Source organism: Vespa velutina, chromosome 9, assembly GCF_912470025.1.
Source record: "Vespa velutina chromosome 9, iVesVel2.1, whole genome shotgun sequence".
Taxonomy (NCBI): domain Eukaryota; kingdom Metazoa; phylum Arthropoda; class Insecta; order Hymenoptera; family Vespidae; genus Vespa; species Vespa velutina.
This window is the reverse complement of record NC_062196.1, coordinates 4,097,681-4,117,680: the sequence shown is the minus strand read 5'-3', so window position 1 is coordinate 4,117,680 and position 20,000 is coordinate 4,097,681. Positions and strand designations below refer to the sequence as shown.

The 20,000-nt window shown below is 41.4% G+C and overlaps 2 protein-coding genes across 8 annotated transcripts in view; one reads left to right on the top strand and one right to left on the bottom strand.

Annotated features, from left to right (window-relative positions):
• LOC124951731 (GATA zinc finger domain-containing protein 10-like) overlaps window positions 1-20,000 on the top strand; it is a 31,290-nt gene that overhangs the window by 4,649 nt on the left and 6,641 nt on the right. The gene's annotated exons all lie outside the window — the stretch shown is intronic.
• LOC124951732 overlaps window positions 15,360-20,000 on the bottom strand; it is a 9,448-nt gene continuing 4,807 nt past the window's right edge. The window contains exons 2-3 of one of the 5 annotated variants that reach the window (XR_007101678.1): window positions 16,993-17,208; window positions 15,360-16,520 (exon numbers count right to left, since the gene is read on the bottom strand). Coding sequence is in view for 2 of the 5 variants with exons in the window: in XM_047500545.1 (XP_047356501.1) it covers window positions 15,711-16,205; window positions 16,993-17,200 (703 nt within the window). In the remaining 3 variants the exon portion in view is untranslated. The other 4 variants (XR_007101679.1, XM_047500545.1, XM_047500546.1 and 1 more) reach the window with 4 other exon arrangements.

The following is a 20,000-nucleotide window of genomic DNA, read 5'->3' as shown; positions in this document are numbered from 1 at the left end:
GTGCTAAAGTAGCTACGAGGATGGATAAATAAAACGAAATAGTACGAAACTTGGGCGCTACCGTGCGCGTTTTTCGTTATCGTGCAAAATATTGTCCTCCGTTGTTCGTCGTTCGTAGACGGACGAGGACGAGAACGAGGACGAGGACGAGAATGACGAGGTCGACGAGGACGATCAGAAGGGAGGAGGAGAAGAAGATGGAACGTGAATCGACCGTTTAAAACGTATCGTCGAGTTATGTGTTATCGTTGGTTTTAACACGTTGCTACTCAAACGACAGGGACGTGTCCGTCGAGTTATCGGTGTGCGGCGATCTGTCAATAGGCTTCTCCCATTCATAAATTCGGTGCGGGTGTACGGCCGCATAGTTTCGCCGCGAAAAGCACGTGGCGCAATGGCCTGCTGGAGAGGAGGCCGTTTCTACTCTCTCTCTCTCTCTCTCTCTGTCTCTCTCTCTGTGCTACCCCCTTTCCCTCCCCTTACCCTCCATGGCACGACCCCCTTTATCCACCCCTTCTTCTCGTTCGTTGGTCCATTCTCTCCTGTACGTTACATCACAATGACTGAAACCGACTAGTCTCTATCTCTTTCTCTCTCTCTCTCTCTCTCTCTCTCTCTCTCTCTCTCTCTCTCTCTCTCTCTCTATCTCTATCTATCTGCCTATTTCTTTCTCTCTCTCTCTTTCTCTTTCTCTTTCTCTTTCTCTCTCTTTCTCCGTTTCTATGTATAAGTAGCGTATAATCGACACGTACAATTTAACAGTATAAGAACCCATCACTAGCGGCACTTCTCTCCGTTGATGCGTAAAAGCTAAAAAAAGAATCAAAGCACGCCGTGAATCGTGATAACGGTACGTACGTACGTATATGTATGTGTGTATGTATTTACGTATGTACGTACGTAACGTAGCCGACAACGGCGATGACGACGGCGACGGCGACGACAGCAAACGACGGCAACGACAGCAACGACAGCAACGACGACGATGAGGACGACGACGACGACGACGACGACGACGAGGACGACGACAACGACAATCGTCGTCTTATCGTCGAAGGCAAAGAAGAAAAAGCAAGAAACCACGAGAATCCCGTGGTTAGTAACCGTTAGGAATAGCGTAGGTAGCATGTGACACGTGCCTACGCACACGCTTCAACTCGAAAAAAGGAGGAGATATCGATAACACTTAGCTTCCGCACACTTCTCTTCTATGGATTTTTAAATGAACCATAGAGAAAGAGAAAGGGGGGGAAGGGTATACACTTTGCGGTAGGTTAAGGTTAAACATACAATAAAACGATCATCGATGTACATATATAATCCCCATATATTGTTCTTTTCTTTTCTCTTCTCTTGTCTCTTTATCCTTTTTCTTTTTCTCTATTTATTAAACGAGAAAATTTTAGTTTATTGATTTCTAAAGTATCTCTATACCCAAATTTAATGCTTCTGTCATGCTTTTTGTATAAATGCCCTCTCTTTCTCTTTCTCTTTCTCTTTCTCTTTATTTTTCCCTTTTCTTACATCGTATAATGAAAAAAGAATAATGGCACCTGCGTTAGAAACGCGACTACTACATTCTTTTATTGTTGTGTGGTCTCGTCGTGCGACTCGTCTACGTACCAATAACAACAGCAGGTGCCATGTCGACCCCTCCGTTCTTTGGTTTTCTTTACCGACAAGCCCTATTCTCGTGTTCTTCTTCAGCATATCCGAAGGTATTCCGAATGTCAATGTACCTCTTTCCCTCCCTTTCTATCTCCTTTCCTCCCCCCAGCCCTTTCTTCCTTCCTCCTTCCTTCTCAACCCTCGATCTAATACCCTTGGAATTAGCACGTCTTTCCTCTGTCTGCGATCATACCCTCATTTTTCCGCTCTTTAAAATCCCCCCAACATCCCCCTCCCCCATTGTTTTCTTCTATGGGTACGTGCCAGCCATAAACGAGTAACGACCGAGTAGACTCTCCATTGATGAGAGAGAGAGAGAGAGAGAGAAAAAGAGAAAGAGAGAAAGAGAGAGTCAAGCACTCCTGCGTGTTTGTTTCATTGCCACGAGTACGAGTAAAATACAATACAATACAATACAATACAATACGTACGTATATACGTATGTATATAGTAGATGGGATGCATGCATAAACGTAAATATATATATATATATATATATATATATATATATATATATATATATATATATTCGTGCGTTTCGATTCGATTCGATTCGATTCGATTCCGGCCATAGAGAGATGTACTTTATGCGATCGAATATTCCATATTTTCCTACAATAATATGATATTTTCTTTCTCGTTATTCTATAATTAAAAATTTCGATCGCGTTAGATTAAATATAGAATTTATTTCATTCGGTCTTATTATAACAACTAACGGACCTACTGTCGCCCGTTTTAAAAGTATATGAGACATTATTATTTCCACGTATGTAACTAATTTTTTAATTAGTTTTACAAATTGGCACATTGTTGATATTAAAAAGAAAGGAAGAAAGGAAAAACGAGAAAGAAACAGAGAGAGAGAGAGAGAGAGAGAGAGAGAAAGAGAGAGAGAGAGAGAGAGAAAGAAAGAGAGAAAGAGAAAGAGAAAAATAAAGAGTCTAATGTGGATCATGAATAATCCTCGTGAAAAAGTAACGAAAGCGTGCACTTCTAATTCGTCTCTAATTACTACACAACGAACTCTACAGTATTCTTATATACATAGTTACAATACATAAATAAATATATATATGTTCATGTTGGAAAGGGTCGCGTGCGACGTGCGAAACACACGTGGAGGAAGTAACGAGAACGTGGGTGCATCGTTCTCATCCTCCTCTCTCTTTCTCTCTCTCTCTACAAACACACACACACATACACACACACACACACATATGCATACAGACACTTTCCACTACCTTTCGCGGTGGGCCGCCGGTATCGGAAAAAAGCATCGCGCTCTGCCCCACGTGGGGCCGAAGTAGTAACTTGGACGTACTCATGCTCACAAATATATCAACTGTGTATATGTGCATGCGTGTATATGAGACAGAAAGATAGAGAGAGAGAGAGAGAGAGAGAGAGAGAGAGAAAGAGAAAGAGAGAAAGAGACACGTCCCCCGAAGAAACGCTCGGACGGATCTCCGAAGATCACGTGCTGCGCATAACTTACATTCCCACCACTCCTTTCGGTAGCACGTGCCTCTTCGTTTCTCTCTCTTTCTGTCTCTTTCTCACTCGGTCGGTGCGCCTCCATTCTCCCCTCCCCCTCTATCGACGGGTACTACTCCGCGAGGGAGAGAGAGAAAGAGAGAAAGAGAGAGGGCTTCGATTCCGCGATTCGGTTCGATCGAATGAAACGCTATACTCGATCTTAGACAGTTGGTCGCCTCCTGCGACACCACCTCGATTCGGTTCTCATCTCTTCTTCTTTTCTCTTATCATTTCTTCTCTATCTATCTATCTATCTGTTTTTTTATCTATCTATCTATCTTTCTCTCTCTCTCTCTCTCTCTCTCTCTCTCTCTCTTTCTCTCCGTCTTTCCAAACTTTGCCTTCGAAACTCCGCATTGCAGGAGGAGAAAGAGGATGGAGGACACCTACGTTCTCTTCGTTCCTATTTTAGGTTATGTCGAGCCTCCCTTGAGAAAGAGAATTAGTCTATTGTAAGGGATCAAATCGAAGGTTAATGCCGAAGGTGAATCTTTTTTCATCCCTTACGAAATAACTCTTCTCTCTCTCTCTCTCTCTCTCTCTCATTCTTTCTTTCTCTCTCTCTCTTTCTCTCTTTCTCTCATTCTCAACGATGATACGTCAAATATAAGTAGAAGAAAAAAGAAGGAGAAGCAAGATATCAAACAATATTCATAGAAAACTCAGGAAAATATTAGATAGAGAATTATTAGAATTTTAGACAAATTTAAAAATATGCAGCGTTATCTAATAAAATATACAATAAAATGAGATAGAGAGAGAAAGAAAAAGAGAAAGAGAGAGAGGGAGAGAGAGAGAGAGAGAGAGAGAGAGAGAGAGAGAGTGAGAAAGAGATAGGTTGGTTTTGAGGAATCACGCTCAGGTGGCAGCAGTTTGCAGAGTCTCTTTCTCTTTCTCTTTCTCTTTCTTTCTCTTTCTAATGGATGGACGTATCGAGGTGGAACGCGTAGGAGTCGCGTCTATTCGTGTCCATCCAACTCCTCCGTCTTTTTCTTCTTTCTCTCTCTCTCTCTCTCTCTCTCTCTCCTTTCATCTTAAAAAGAGAGAGAGAGAGAGAGAGAGAGAGAGAGAAAGAATTGCGCTCGCGCGCGACTCGTATCGCGTATCGAGGCCGCACACACGTAACGTGAGCCTTTGGTGGTGAGCTCTGGTGGGGGTGCTTATCGGGAGAGTCAGCGAGCTTACGCCCGCGTCGCCGGTGTTACGCAATTCACTTGGTCGCCGTCGTCGACGCCGACGGCGTCGCTTGCTCCTCGCATCGACTTCTTCGTTGACGATTCGCCATCGACAAAAATATGTATTTTTATTTGCTCTTACTATTACGTTCGCATTTTTTATATATGTATACACACATATATATATATATATATATATATATATATATATATATATATATATATATTTACACGCACGCACGCACACAAAATCGTATCTATACGTATATACCTATATACATATGTATTACTATCGATTTTTTTCAAATCGAAGAATTTCAAGTTAAGAGACAAATTATAAGGTTCGTTTTAATGCCCACGAACTACGTTTACGTCAACTGTGTTTCTCTTCTTATTTTCTTTTTTTTTTTATTTTTTATTTTTCGTTTTTTTTTTATTTTGTGTTCTCTCTCTTTTTATGCCTTTTTTTCTCTCTTTTCTCTCTCTCTCTCTCTCTCTCTCTCTCTCTCTCTCTCTCTCTCTCTCTTGCGAAGCGTCTCGACGTTACGTAAGCTCTCCTCGTCTTCTATCTCTATATATCTTGCACATACATACTAGGATGTATTCTACTCGTTGTAAGCCTCTGGAGGAAGTGCAGCGGTATCGTGTCGAGCAATGTTATTTCTCTTTCACTCTCTCTCTCTCTCTCTCTCTTTTTCTATTTTTCGTCTATTTTTTTTTCTTTCCTTTTTTATACTTCGAGGAACTCGAAAATAATATATCCCTACGACGAATCCCTACGATCGTTTCTCTTTTTTTTTTATTGTTTTATTTTTCTATCTAATGTGAAAGAAAAGAAAGAGAGAGATAGAGAGAGAAAGAGAGAGAGAGAGAGAGAGAGAGAGAGAGAGAGAAGAAAAGGAAAGAAAAAAGAGAGAAAGAAAGAGTGGAATACGTGAAAGACGTGGAAGACGGCATCGATCAACGTTATACCCAGAGATCGAGAAAAGAAAGGAAGAAAGAGAGAGAGAGAGGAGAACGGAGGGGGGAAAGGAAAGGAAAGGAAAAAAAGCAAAAGGGGAGAGAGAAGAAAAGAAAAGAAAAGAAAAGAAAAGGAGCGTCGCGGCGCGGCGTAGGAGTCAGTGTCCTTTAAGTAAGTTAGACGCCTGCGCGCGACGCTCCAAGGGGTGGCTGCGTGGGTGGTGCTTGCCGAGGGTTAATAGGACATTGGCGCCATGGTGGCGGCTTCGAGAAGTACAGCCACGTGCGTCCGCTATCGAACGGCCGCCACCCCTCTCTCTTTCTCTGTCTCTCTCTACCTCTCGCTCTCTCACGATCCACCACGCCCCTAGCCTCCCTTCTCCACCCCCTCCCTTCCTGCGCCATATAATATATATACACATTGTATATACACATACTATATATATATATATATATATATATCAAAAGGTATATCTATATATGTATATATGTACACCTATACATTTACGTGCTTAGCTACGTTATATCGTTCTCGCCGCACGTACGCTTTTCTCTCTCTCTCTCGCTCTCTCACTCTTTCGCTTATACGCACACAAAGTACACTTTTTCGGTGGTATACCTAATTTAGAACTTATGTATTATTTCAGAATGAGAGAAGAAGAGATATAGATAAATCGTGCTACTCTCTCGGCACCTTTTATTTTATTTTATTTTTTTTTCTCTCATCTCTTTCTTCCTTTTGTTTCCCCCATTTTTTTTTTCTTCTTTTTGGAAGCGGGTGCGAGGGAGATGGGAAATGGGACTTTTTAACATCGAATATCTTCGATAAGAAAGTATGCGTGTGTGTGTGTGAGCGCGCGCCTGCGTGCTCTATCTGTGTGTGTGTACATGCGTATGTACACATGTGTGGTATACGTTTTCATTGAAATGGGTCATCTCGGCGCAAGGACGCCGCCACGATCTTACCTCTTCTCTTCCCTACCGACCGAACAGATCGTGCGCGTGTGTGACGATAGCTTTTCTCTCTCTCTCTCTCTATCTCTTTCTCTGTCTATCTCTTTCGCTTGCTCTCTATCTTCTGGCGAGCGCGCTCGCGCGCTCTCCACGGAGGAATTTTCAAGGTGGACTCTCTCAAGGCGTGAGTATGCGTGCGTGCCCGCATCACATCCTCTCAAACCAGTTTCACACGGACGGGAACGATACCTTCGTTTCTCTTTGGCATCATCGTACGATTAGTATCCTCCTACCCCCTTCGTCTTTCCATTTCTCTTTTTGTTCTTTTTCTCTACGTCTCATTTCTCTCTCTCTCTCTCTCTCTCTCTCTCTCTCTCTTTCTCTTTCTCTTTTTCTATCTTTATCTCTATCTTTTTCACTTCCCTTTTTCTCTCTCTCTTTTCTCTAGCTTTTTCTCTTTCTCTCTATCTCTATCTCTATACCTATCTCTTTCTCCCTTTTTCTATCCTTATCGACCGACTCACTCTTTTGCATTATTCTTGGACTTTTATCGAAGGTAACACGAAGGTGAAACGTCGAGAACGTTTCGTCACGCACAACGTGCTCTTATTTTTCGAAATGAAAGGGGAGGAAGAACGACGAGAAGAGATCGAACTCGATCGATCTCCTTTCCTATTTCTTACTAACGTGTGTGAAAGCAAAAGGACATACGTAAGAAAACTACTGCCCATCTCGTATCGGATGGTCTCTCTCTTTCTCTTTATTTCTCTCTCTCTCTCTCTCTCTCTCTCTTTCCTTTGAATCGATTCTATATATGTATCTATCGTTCCTTTCCTTCCATCTATCTCCGTCGGTAATTTCAAGAAGACGCGTTTTTCAAAGCCCCCTATAACCGAACGTCTCCCAACGGTGGCTTGGCTCCAACGGAAAATCTATATCTCGAGGGATGAGGCGAGAGAGGGTGATGGTGGAGGAGCGACGGCAGCGTCGGTGGCGTCAGCGTTGATGGTGGTGGTGGTGCTATACGGTACGGCGCTGGTGGTTTAACGCCGGCAACTATACTGCTCGATTCAAACGGCCTTTCTTTCTTTTTTTCTTTCTATTTTTTTTTTTTTTTCTATTTTTATTTTCCTACATTTTCTCGCATATCAATGCATTTTCGCAAGAATAACAGATAAGAATTTTCTTCAGAGAAACGTAGAAACATAGTTATTATTTATCTTATAGAAATAAGAAATAAAAAGAAAATGAATCTTCTATGTAAAGGAGAAAATTTCTTGGAAAGGATAGCCTAGAATGGAGCGAGGGAGAAAGAATGTTAGTGATTATACGCGTAATGTTGCCTCTTCCATTATATCCCTACGCCGATTTTACACTCCACTTTCCTACGACGATTTTACTCAAGTTCCTTGCCTGCCTGCCTTCTGGCTGGCTGGCTGGCTGGTTGTCTCGTATTCTCCTTTCGAGAGCGTCCGTTATTCGTCCTCGTGGAAACGCTCGCAGTACCGTCGATAGACGGCGGTAGTGCATGAACGGCCCTGTACGCAGAAGCACGATGCTTGCCGAGAGAGTGGGGGCACTGCAAAGCGTCGGCAAAGGAGTGGGGGCAGCGTGAGAAGGATGTAGAACGTGTCGGACAAAGAGCGGCGCATTACTCGTGCATGGGGCGTTGCCATGGCAACACCGCTCCTCTCTCTCCTCTCTTCCTCTTCTCCTGTATCTCCACCACCACCGCCATCTCCGCCACCACCACCACCATTGCCTCTACCTCTTCCTCCACCTCTTCTTCCTCCGCCACGCCGCCGCCACTACCACCACTATTACCACCACCACCATTACTACGCCTCCTCCTCTTCCTCCTCTTTCTCCTCCTCTTCATCCTTCTCCTCGCCCATGCTCTTCGGCAAGAGATGGGCCGATCGGACGAGGTGCGCGGAAAAAGGGGAATGCTGGTAGAGAAAGATCGAGCGATATCCCAACGTTGGAACACGAGAGAGTAAAATGGAACGACGTAGGGTGAAGAGGAGAGGGGAGGAGAGAAGAGGGAGGAGGAGAGAGAGAGAGTCGATTACCAAACGCGAGGCCTTCGGTGCAATCAACCCGTTGCCCCCTTGCGAGGGTAAAACTACCCTCCGGTCGGATAAGGATAGGAACGGGGAAAGGCGGATGGTCGTCCTTGTGTGGGTGTACGTCGCGCGTGTGAGAGGTCGTCGGGCGAAAGAAAGAGCGTGGGGCTGGGGAGTGGGGACAGGGGAATGAGGGAGTAGAAAAGTAGCGCGGAGAAAGAGGAGGGAGTAAAAAAAGGAGCGAGGAGAATTACGAGAAAGATTAGATGCGAAGCGACGTCGACGTCGAGGACGAGACGAGGACGTGCGGCTCGGTCGGTAAGGCAGCAGAGGGTTATCTGCCTCGAGACATGCAAAGCGTCTCTTTTTTAAGTCGATTCGCGAATCGCAATGATGACCTTCGGGTTATACCTCTTGGAGGGTATCTATCTCTCGAGGGGACTCGACCGGCTACGAAATATCATTGATACGTTCTAAACATCTTACGTATTTTCGAATATTTGTCTTATGCCGGACTGCTGAGACTACGACGGTAGGAGGAATGCTTTCATAGAACCAAGATCGATAGCAGAGGCGCGTTCGATCGAGGCTGAAAACAGGACGCTTATCGGTGGACGGCGGCACACCGAGGGCACCTTGCCATTTGTCCTTGCTCGCCTACAAAATATACCTATATATATACACATACATATATATATATATATATATATATATATGTATGTATACTTATATACTCTCGCGAGTAAAAAGGATTATCGCTATGGACGAAGCGCGAAGCTAAACTCTTTGCGTGCGAGGGTGTCGAGAGGAGGCTTTCGTTTCTCGTTCCTCTCGCTGGTAACGCGCGGTTGCTCTATTCTCCAGGAACCAGTTTTCCTCCACGCTCGTGCGCGCGCGAGCGCAAGCGACACCATGATAGGTAGGAGGAGGAGGAAGAGAGAGAGAGAGAGAGAGAGAGAGAGAGAGAGAGAGAGAACGAGCGAGCGAGGAGAGCCAGACTCGACGAAGAACTCTCTCACGTATGCGCACACATTCGACGAAGGCCGACGCAGGAGCGCGCGCGCGCGCGTATATCATACACACACACTACATACATATAATATATATATATATATGTACATGCACACGTCACGCACACATACACGCACGCGCGGATACACGAACGCAACTCGCTATACACGTCAGCTAAACTAGAAAGTTGCCCCGACCGACACCGAAGAAACGACCGGTAGGTACGCCGTTCGGCTAAAGCCTTTCGAATTTAACTGAGAATGTTTTCTACTTTGTGACGTGCCGAACGATTTCCATGGAAAACTTTGTAAGAAATAAGAAAACCAATACGAATTTCAAAAGGATGAATAGAAAACGCATTTCTTTTCTTTTTTTTTCTTTCTTTCTTTTCTTTCCGTTTTTTTTTTACTTTTTTTTTTTTTTTTACATTTTTTTTACTTTTTTTTTTTATACTTTTTTCTTTTATTTTTTTTTTTCAATGTTCAGCCTATAAATACCTATAATATCTCATATAATATCTATTAGATAATTTTCTTTTTCTTATATATATATATATATATATATATATGTATATATAATTTTTTTTCTTATTGAGCCCATTTTAAAATTGGCGCGCAAATTTCGCATAGCTTTCACCGATCAGACGTTAACGCTACCATCCAGTGTATAGTAGCCGTAGCGAGCTATCCCGCGTAACGTTTTCACGGCGACAACCCCATTCCTGCGAGTAGAAAGTCTCGCCGGTAGTAGAGGTATTTTACTCGGCGCAAAAGCGACATCGCGGCATGGCTCGAGAGCGTGGGTATCAGCACGGAACCGAGTCCTACGACGTGTTGATGCTGCGTTGCCACGTTTCGAGGTTTCTCGCTCTTTCTCCGTCGTTCCTTCGCAGTCGGCCGTATCGTTCTTCGCTTGTCGAAAGAGCCACGCAGGCGACCCGACGTTGCCACTTCGTATCTGGCGGGAAACCGAAGTTTCGAAACGAATTTTCTCCCACTTCGCGGAGCGTGAACGAGAGCCGGACTTACCGATGTACTTTTCTCCTCGACTGGCTCTCTCGCTCTCTCTCTCTCTCTCTCTCTCTTTTTCTCTTTCTCACTCTCTTATTTTATCTCTTTTTCTTTCTCTCTTTCTTACTGTCTTTCTTACTCACTTATTTTATCTCTCTCTCTCTTCCTTTCTCTCTCTCTCTCTCTCTCTCTCTCTCTCTCTCTATCTCACAATTTCGAATTTTTAACTTTCCTGTCTAATATTATCCGAATATCGGACGTTCGAATTGACGTAACACACGTATACATATACATATGCGCACGCACATGCACACAGATACACACATCCTCCATTTTCCTTTCGTGGAAAGTTACGCGAGCGTGGCGCCCTCTCGCGGACTTGTAAGACTTTCAAAATAGAAAGGCCCGCCACTTTGAAAATAGGTTTCGAAATATACGTGCCAGACGCTTGATCCCTTTCGAATAGTGCGTGCGGCCTCTAAAATAGGGAGGAAGAGAGGAGCTTGAGGAAAGGAGGAAAGGGAAAGAATAGAATAGGAGGAAGAAGAAGAAGAAGAAGAAGAAGAAGAAGAAGAAGAAGAAGAAGAAGAAGAAGAAGAAGAAGTAGTAGTAAAGGCAAGGAATATAGGAGAAGAGAGAGAAAAAGAGAGGGAGAGAGAGAGAGATAAAAAGAGAGAAAGATAGATAGAAAGAGAAAGAGAGAGGGTGGGAGGAGGTGGGAAGGGGCTGAGGGGATAGAGAGGAGAGGAGCTCATGGCGCGACTCGAAGCAGCCTACAGGGAGGAAGGAGGGTAGACGGTTTTAGACTACGGACTCGCCGCGTCGGCGTCGAGTTAAAAATAACAGTAACAGCGGCAGCGGCAACGGAATGGAGAGAGCCAGTCCTCGACATCTCTCTACGTCGACGACGAAAAACGAATCTCTCGAATATGAACTCTAATAGATCATGATACGATCTAAAATGAGTCTAGGAGATTTGTCAGAAAATTTTTCTAAGATTAAAGAAAGAATATTAATTCGTTACAAGAGAACAGAAAGATGTATTTTTCCCTACGATTTTTTTTTTCTTCTTTTTTTTACTCTTTCCCCCTCCTTTTTTTTTTTTTTTTTTTATTTTTTTTTTTTTTTTTAAGCGAAGCAAGAACATAAGTAGTATGATGTATATATATATATATTTTTTTTTTCTTTTTTTTTTTTTTTTCCCAAGAGAAGAACATCTCTTTCGGAGTTTCAGCGTTGAAGCGTCCCAACGAATTTGACTTTCACGAGCTGTTCTCGTCGTAACCTTGGCTTCTCGCTCACGCTCACGCGCATTCGCTCGCTCGTTTGCTCGCTTGCTCGCTTGCTCGTTCGCTCTGCCGAATTTTATTTTTGTACCATGGCGCTCTTTGCCTTCTTCTTTTCCGATGATACGCGTATCGCATCTTTCTCTCTTTCTCTCCCATTCTCTCTCTCTCTCTCTCTCTCTCTCTCTCTCTCTTTTTCTCTCTTTTTCGATTCCTCGATCTTCCTCGTGTTCTCCAATTCACCCCTCACATTGAAGATCGTAAATCCAATATACCGTTAAATAGGATGTTCTTTGAAGAAAGCATGCTAGCAATGATATTATCTCTCTCTTTCTCTCTCTCTCTCTCTCTCTCTCTCTCTTTCTTTGACAAAGTTATTAAAACTTCCACAAAGTTTTGAACAAAAAGAAAAAAGAAAATGAAAATGTTCGAAATCCTACAAATATTTACGAATTTTTGTTAATCACGAATCTTAATGGAGGCACGCGCTTTCATAATCGCTTTCGTCGAAATTCGAGCAAGCGAATGATCTATGTATCTTGGTGTCGTATCGTTGCGCGCGGAATATTTTGTAGTTCATGTAATTGGATATAGTCAGAGAGTTGTTTACCGCGAACGGAGCCAGCCGGGTGGTAGAGGAGGAGGAGGAGGAGGAGGAGGAGGAGAAGAAAGAGAAGAGAAGAAGAAGAAGAAGAAGAATACTAGAGTCGCGTGGATTAGATCAGCGAATCGTATGATTTCCTCGCGCCTTGCTTTGTTTTCACATTTACTATGATTCTCATTTTTAAACTATGGAAAATTCGTAAGGAGAGTTAATAGTAAAATTTTGAAGATCCTTGACTCTTCGTCCTGTATAATATATATTTAGCTTCGTGTCAAAACGTCGATCGTTCCCTGAGTATTTTCCCTTTTCTCATTCTCTTTCCCTTACCTTTAGTCCATCTCACCCTTCTCTTATATTTTTTCCTTTATTCCTTTTCGTACGATCAGGTGGCTGTACCTGTCGACGCCACCTTTGTCGTAACTCGTTTCTAACATCGTCGCGGTTAACCCTTCGCCGAAGGTAGGAATCCGATTTACGGCGAACATAAACGTTGTCTTATCGACGTCCTCGCGCACGCGACGTCGTACGTCGATATTCTTAGCTCGTACGAGACAACCCAAGTATGTGTATAAGTGTAGAGAGACCTATATTAGTATATACTTGGTTATGGTGGTATTTTCATAATGGTATCACCAGATTTGCAGATTCATATATACACACACACACACATATATATATATATATATATATATATATATATATATATATTTGAATGATTTTATTTGTAGACAAAAAAGGATTTAAAAAAATGGAACAAAATTTTGATATAATTTTCAATAAAATTTCGTTCAATCTGAAAATATTACGATCAGTTTAAAATAAAAAATTTGTTCAAGAAATTGTCGAAAATATTTCTATTTGCTACGTATACGAGATAATCTTTCGATTATTCTTAATATTTTTTATTTTGCAGTTACATTTTTATGTATTAAAATTGTGTATTAATAAAAACATTTTTGTTACTTTTGATGCATCATCTAACGCGATCGAACTTTTGAAGTATTTTCTTTTCATTTTGGATGCTCCGCTAATAGACATTAATTTTATTATTATTATTATTTTCTTTTTTTTTTTTTTTTCATCGTTATTTCGTCTTTTATATTTTGAATTTGTACTTGCATTTTTGTATATATAAAAAAAATCGACGATATTCTGAACCTATTCCGAATTTTGTTCAGGAAAAAATACATTGCATTGAAGAGATTATTTTGATCAAAGTTTACCAAGTATTACCGTTTTGGTACTCTCCTATACATAGATATAAGGTTAAATATATATATATATATTACAACGAAAAAGAATAGAAATAGCTGGATAACTCAGGACACGGGAACGCTTATTACCGCGAACTAAGCATCGCTCGAGGCGATCGAGCAAGGACAGTACCGCTACGGAGTAGCAACGTTTCCCATTGCTGTTCGTCCTTCCCTCCTCTTAACTTTTCTTTCTTCCTCTTTCCTCCTCTCTTTCTCTATCTTATATCGTGTTTGTGCTCGCGCGAGCAAGATGTTAATGCAGCGCGAATCGCATCGCGGAACGTCAAGTTGGAAAAGTCCTATGTTCGGTTAAGACGAGAAAGAAGGAGAAGGAAGAAGAAGTAGAAGAGAAAGAGAGAGACAGAGAGAGAGAGAGAGAGAGACAGAGACAGAAAGAGAAAGAACAAGTAGGATCCCGCGAGGACCAACAGGACGACAGTCCAGCGTTCGACACGGGCAGGAGAGGTCGTTGAATCCCATTAAGCGGTACTCTTCGATCGTTTCGCTCCGACCACCTGTATACGAGTCGTTCGTTTCGATCGTTGCCTTCTCTTTCCTATGCCTCTCCACCTCCCTCTTTTTCTTTTTTCTCTTTCTCTTTAACGTATACACGCATACGCATATACATACGTGTACATACGAGCCTATCACCTTCGGCAACAACGAAGCACCAGGATGAGAACAATTATGGAGAACGCTCGAGAGGCGAACTCTCTGCTACGTTCCTTGCGAATATATCGTACATGTTCATGCTGATACGTATGTAAGTGTGTATCACTTTGAATGTATCTGTATATATTATATACATATGAGCAATATGTGTATGAGAAAGAAAGAGAGAAAGAGAGAGAGAGAGAGAGAGAGAGAGAGAGAGAGAGAGAGAGAGAGAGAGAGAGAGAGTATTGCATTCTCGTTTTCTCGTGTATCCAAGGCGGCCACACCTTTCACCAACACCCAAGCCAGCCTGTTGGCTAGGCCAGGCAACAAGCTCTAGGCCGTTCAACGGCAAACCGACTGTGGATGCTCGTTGGTTGGTTGCTCATTCGTTTGCTTGCTCCTTTCTTCGTTTTTTCTTTCGTTTATTTCGTATCGAAGAAACTTATCCACCTTTTTGTCTTTTATTGTATTCCTTCGATCGACGACAAATCGATTCGATTTGTCAAATGGCCAGGGAATACAGGATCCAAGATCCATTTGCGAAGTTCCGTACATGTCTTCGTATGTTAGAACTATTTGGACGTAAGTACGATCGAGAGAATGAAACGAGCAAACAGGTAAGCAAGCAAGCAAGTAAGCAAGCAGGCCAGACTCAGGCCAAGCCAATCCAAGCCAGACCAAGCCAAGCCAAGCCATGCCATGCCAAGCCAAGCCATGCCAAGCCAGGCCAGGCCAGGCCAGGCCAGGCCATGCCAAGCAGACAGGCAGAGAAACGACTGCACCCGTCGAAGGGGGATTTCTCTGCTGTCGCTTCGACGATCCGGACAAAAGAAGCAGGGACCGACAGCCGACCCTTCGTATAAAAGGTTCCAACCCTCGTCTCTCGCTCTGTCTTTCTTTCATTCTCTCTCTCTCTCTCTCTCTCCTCTTTCTCTTCTCTCTTTCTTTCTTTCTTCCTCTTTTTTTTCTGACCGAGGGTACATACGGGTTGCTCTACTCCGAAGCCAACAATACGACTCAGAGCTTTACCGACACGTACACAGAAGAAACGTACTCGATGCTGCTGACCCTCTCTATCGCTTTGAATATGCGAATGGACCCGGTGATGGTCAGCATTTCCTTCTTTAAGACTTCTTCCGAAAATCGTTAAAGAAACAGAGAAAGAGAGAGAGAGAGAGAGAGAGAGAGAGAGAGAGAGAGAGAGAGAGAGAAAACTGATAACCTATCTATAAGACAATAAACATTATATCACAAAGAGAAAGTTTCTTTCACATATAAGAGATTTCATTTATTTAACAAATCTTTCAAATTTTGATCCGTAAGTTCTCTCGATCTATTATTTATTATATTACTACTACTTACACCGCATAGCACACAGAAAGTAGGGACGAAAGAAAACATGTCCGTTTTGCTTGCCTGCCACTCGTCTAGATCGTAATCGCGATCTCCTACCATCGCGACTCGACTTTCTCCTCGAGCGGCTTTAATGTACCTTATTAGTTACTACCAAAGTAGTTGCAATTTCTATTTTGTATCCTCCGTTAGATTTTCCAAGTGAGACAAGAAAGTGGAAAACGTTAAGTTTCCGAGGCTTTTGCTCCAAACTGCGGCATAGCCGCTGTATTGGATCCTCGGCGTTTTGTAGTTGTTGTCGTCACGTTGACAGCAAAAACGTTCGATTCGAGCGTGAGAACCGCTGCTGCTGCGTAGCGTGCCACTATGGTTTGCTTGCCTGCTTGCCTGCTTGCTTGCTTGCTTGCTTGCTTGCTTGCTTGCCTGCTTGCTTGCTTGCTTGTGCTCGAACGTTCCTGCTATAACAGCAGCGTTATAGCAAACGTGCTCAGGTCGAAACGAAACGTTCGGTAAAGTTCCCCTTGGGTTGGCCCTCCGTCCGACCCTCGTCAAGCCTCGTCGCTTTTCGTTCGAGGCTTTTCGTGGCAAAGCACGGACTAGGGACGATTGGTATTTCTTATTTCTTCTACCTGGACTCCAGGTATACCTATATACCATATTTAGGACCTACGAACATAGTAGGGAAATAAAGGATAAAAAGGAAAAAAAAATAAAACGAAGATAAACTGTTCCAAAGATTTTCCCAACTTTTCGTGAATGGAACAGAAACCCTTCTCTCTTCGTTCGAAACTCTGTACATTATTTTAAAACTTCACGTCGATATTTTCTTATACTTTTTAAAAAGATCATCCGGACGTTTTCGACCTTTTTACCTGTCAAATTTACAGTTTTACCGTCTGATGTCTACTCTATTATTGATCGTTTTTTTTTTTCTTTTTTTTATAATCGGATCAATCGAGGATTTCGACCGTTTTCGTTATCCTAGTAAAAAAAATAAGAACGGTTACCTTTCTGTAATGTAATACTACAAATTCTTTTACGAATAAGATAGACGGCAATAACCGTGAAATAAAAGATAAACTTATCAACGTTGATAAAGATCCAGCGTTGTTGGGTTGTTACGTTAAGTGGGAATAATTGATGTTCGATCACGGTATTCGAAATTTAATAAAATTATTCGACGAAAGAGAAAATAATCCGAGCCTTATTGAATTTCAACAAAGTATTATAATATATCTCTTGAGTACTAATTGTACGTGAACAATATTGATCGTTTGAATCGATTCGTCGTAATTAGCATTATTCCTCCGTCATTATTATATTAATGAGATATCGTTTACATTTCTTTGAAAATATAATGTAAAAATGGTAAGGGAAAAATACAAAAATAGGATCTTCATATACAAGCGACTAAACGAGAAAAGCACTAATCGTTTGGTCTTAGGGGTCTGACCTTTTTCTTGTCGTATTTCTCGTTGAACACCTGCGACCAACATAAGCGAACGAGCAGCAGCAGCATCATCATCATCATCATCATCCCTTTGGCATATCTCTTGTAGGTCTCCTCGTAAATTTGCGCCCACTCGCGAACAGGTTTCTCGCGTAAGCAAGCAAACAGCTTTACTGCTCTTTCATCCCTCAGCGTAACCATGGATTCTGATCTAGACGACTAGAAAAGCTTACTACCTTACTACCACAATTAAACTCGTCTCGTTCTCTCTATTCGTAGAACCTTCTCGATAATTGCACAATCGGCTTTATCGACTTGGTCGATCGATTCACCTCATAAAAACGTACCACCCCGTATCGACGAATTGAAATCTCTCGAAACGAAACGAGTATGAGAGGAGAAAGAGGAGAAAGAGGAATGAGGGGGAAGGTGAATATATATACAGGAAAAGAAATTTCCTATCTGTGGTTTTCGATTCAATTTCGAGCCGACGAATAGCGTCGTTCGTTCGTCTGCTAATAGATATCCTCGTGTAATTTACAACTAGCACGAGGATCATTGTGTGCGTATAAAGAAAAAGGAAGAGGATATACGATAGGCCGCGTATTATATACGTACGGTTGCGCGCGCGTAAGCAGGAAGATGCTGTGTTAAAAAAAAAAAAAAGAAAATAGAAAAAAGAAAGAAAGGAAAAAAAGGCCGAGGGCGACAAAAATGTATGAGAAAGGGACGCGCGCTCCCACACCGGCTCGCTCCATCCCTCTCTTTCTCTCTTTCTCTCTCTCTCTCTCTCTCTCTCTCTCCTCTCTTTCTTTTTTTCTCTCTCTCCTGACCATATGGCCCCTTTTCCCTTCCATTTTTTAGTTACCCCACCTTGTCCCCCTTTTTCATTTCTCTCTCTCTTTCTCTCTCTCTCTCTCTCTCTCTCTCTCTCTCTCCTTCTCTCTCTCTTTTTTTTCTTTCTCTCTCCCTTCATCCACAAAACTGGAGAGCCACCCACGTGCATCGAGCGTCCACGTGCGTACATACGTCATCGTGAGACGAGCTACTACGACCTTTCCAATCGTCCCATTCTTATGGATCTTTAAAGAGCCTCTCTCTCTCTCTCTCTCTCTCTCTCTCTCTCTCTCTTTCTCTCACCTTTCAACGTAAAGCCCCTTTTTATCTTAAAACTGTTTCCTTCTACGAACGGATTAAGATGCTTCCGTTTAATTTTCTCTTTTTCTTTTTCTACATTCGAGCCAATTAAAGGCATCGAACTCCCTCGAGACACAGTTGAGATATCGAATCTTTCTTTTCTGTCTCTTTATTTCACGATCTCACTCTCTTTCTCTTTATTTCTCATCCGCACGCGCTCTGGTCTTATATATATATATATATATATATATATATATATATATATATATCTTTTTCTTTTACATTCTACCCTTGATGCGTTCGGCATCTCTTCCTCTGTCCATCTCTCTTTATCTCTATCTCTATCTCTATCTCTATCTCTATCTCTATCTCTATCTCTATCTTTCTCTCTCGTTTTCTCTCCCTTCTACGAGTTCGGCCTCGGAGGATAGGGCCGGACCCTTCGTTTAGGGCATCGCAGATGCCGTGCGCCCTTGTAGATTACTTCCCAGTGGTTATCAACTCTTCCTACAAAATTAAATGATAGAACAGTGGCCTTCGTGATTCCACCAAGTCGGAACTAGTTGAGAATCACTGAAGATATAGGGGAGCGAACCCTCCTTTTCGGAGAGCTTCCTTTATTCATCCCCTAATGTGGGACCGAGCGGCTCGTAGGAACCTTCTAGCCACGCGATATATAGGGTAGAGTATTTATCCGACGAGTTGGTACATAAGCACACATTCACCTTTATATATATATATATATATATATATATATAAAATATACCACCTTTATATATATATATATATATATATATATATATATATATATAAAATACGTTGTCAGGATGCACTACGCGTATGTATATCCACCCCCAAATTTTTGTTCACGACATCCTAGGAATTTACTATAGTTATAATTTTATTATTTTAAGATTAAGATTTTGATATATGTTAATTACATATTAATCTTGTATTATTATATATCTGTATAAGAGATAAAAGTTTGGAAAATGTGGGCAAAACGTGCGTGTAGTCATTTGTTTTGTTTTGTTTTTCTATTTATTAAAGTTAGATTGTTCCTATCTCTATTTCAAGTTATTCTATTAGAAATTCTTACGAAGCTGTTTATTTTTTTTTTTTCTTTTTTTTTTTTCTTTTTTTTTTTTTTTCTTTTTTTTTTTTGAATAAGCTTAACTCATTATTAACTTATTATTATTTATAGAATATATACAATAAATATATGTGCATGCTTTTGTATATAATTTTCACCAATTTATTGTAATGATTAACTATTTTTAATAATTCATTCACAATAGTTATTATTATTATTATTATTATTATTATTATTATTATTATTATTATTATTATTATTATTATTATTATTATTATTTGTGAGAAAAACATATATATATATATATATGTTATATATGTTATATATATATATATATATATTTGTATTTATAGATTAATGGAGAAAAAATTGCAACTACACGATTACACAAAAATATTATATATATATATATATATATATATATATATATATATATATATATAAATTTATATATAAATTGGATTGTTTTTCTCTGCATCTTCTTGTTCTATTTCTTTTTTTTCCATTTATAAATCATAGAGCAATATCGTAAGATTGGTAAACTAGATTCCAAGATGATCTCGAGAATCATCGCGCATCATGCTTTGCAAAGAACATACTCCGACAGTGAGAAAAAGAGAAAGAGAGAGAGAGAGAGAGAGAGAGAGAGAGGGAGAGAGAGAGAAAGAGATAGGGGGGAGGAAGAGACAGAAGAGAGACACTGTGCTCGCGCTCGGCCGCGCGTGTCGTCGCAAGTCCTTGAAGTCAGTTCGTACTTACGAACGAACGCCCTGGCAATCTT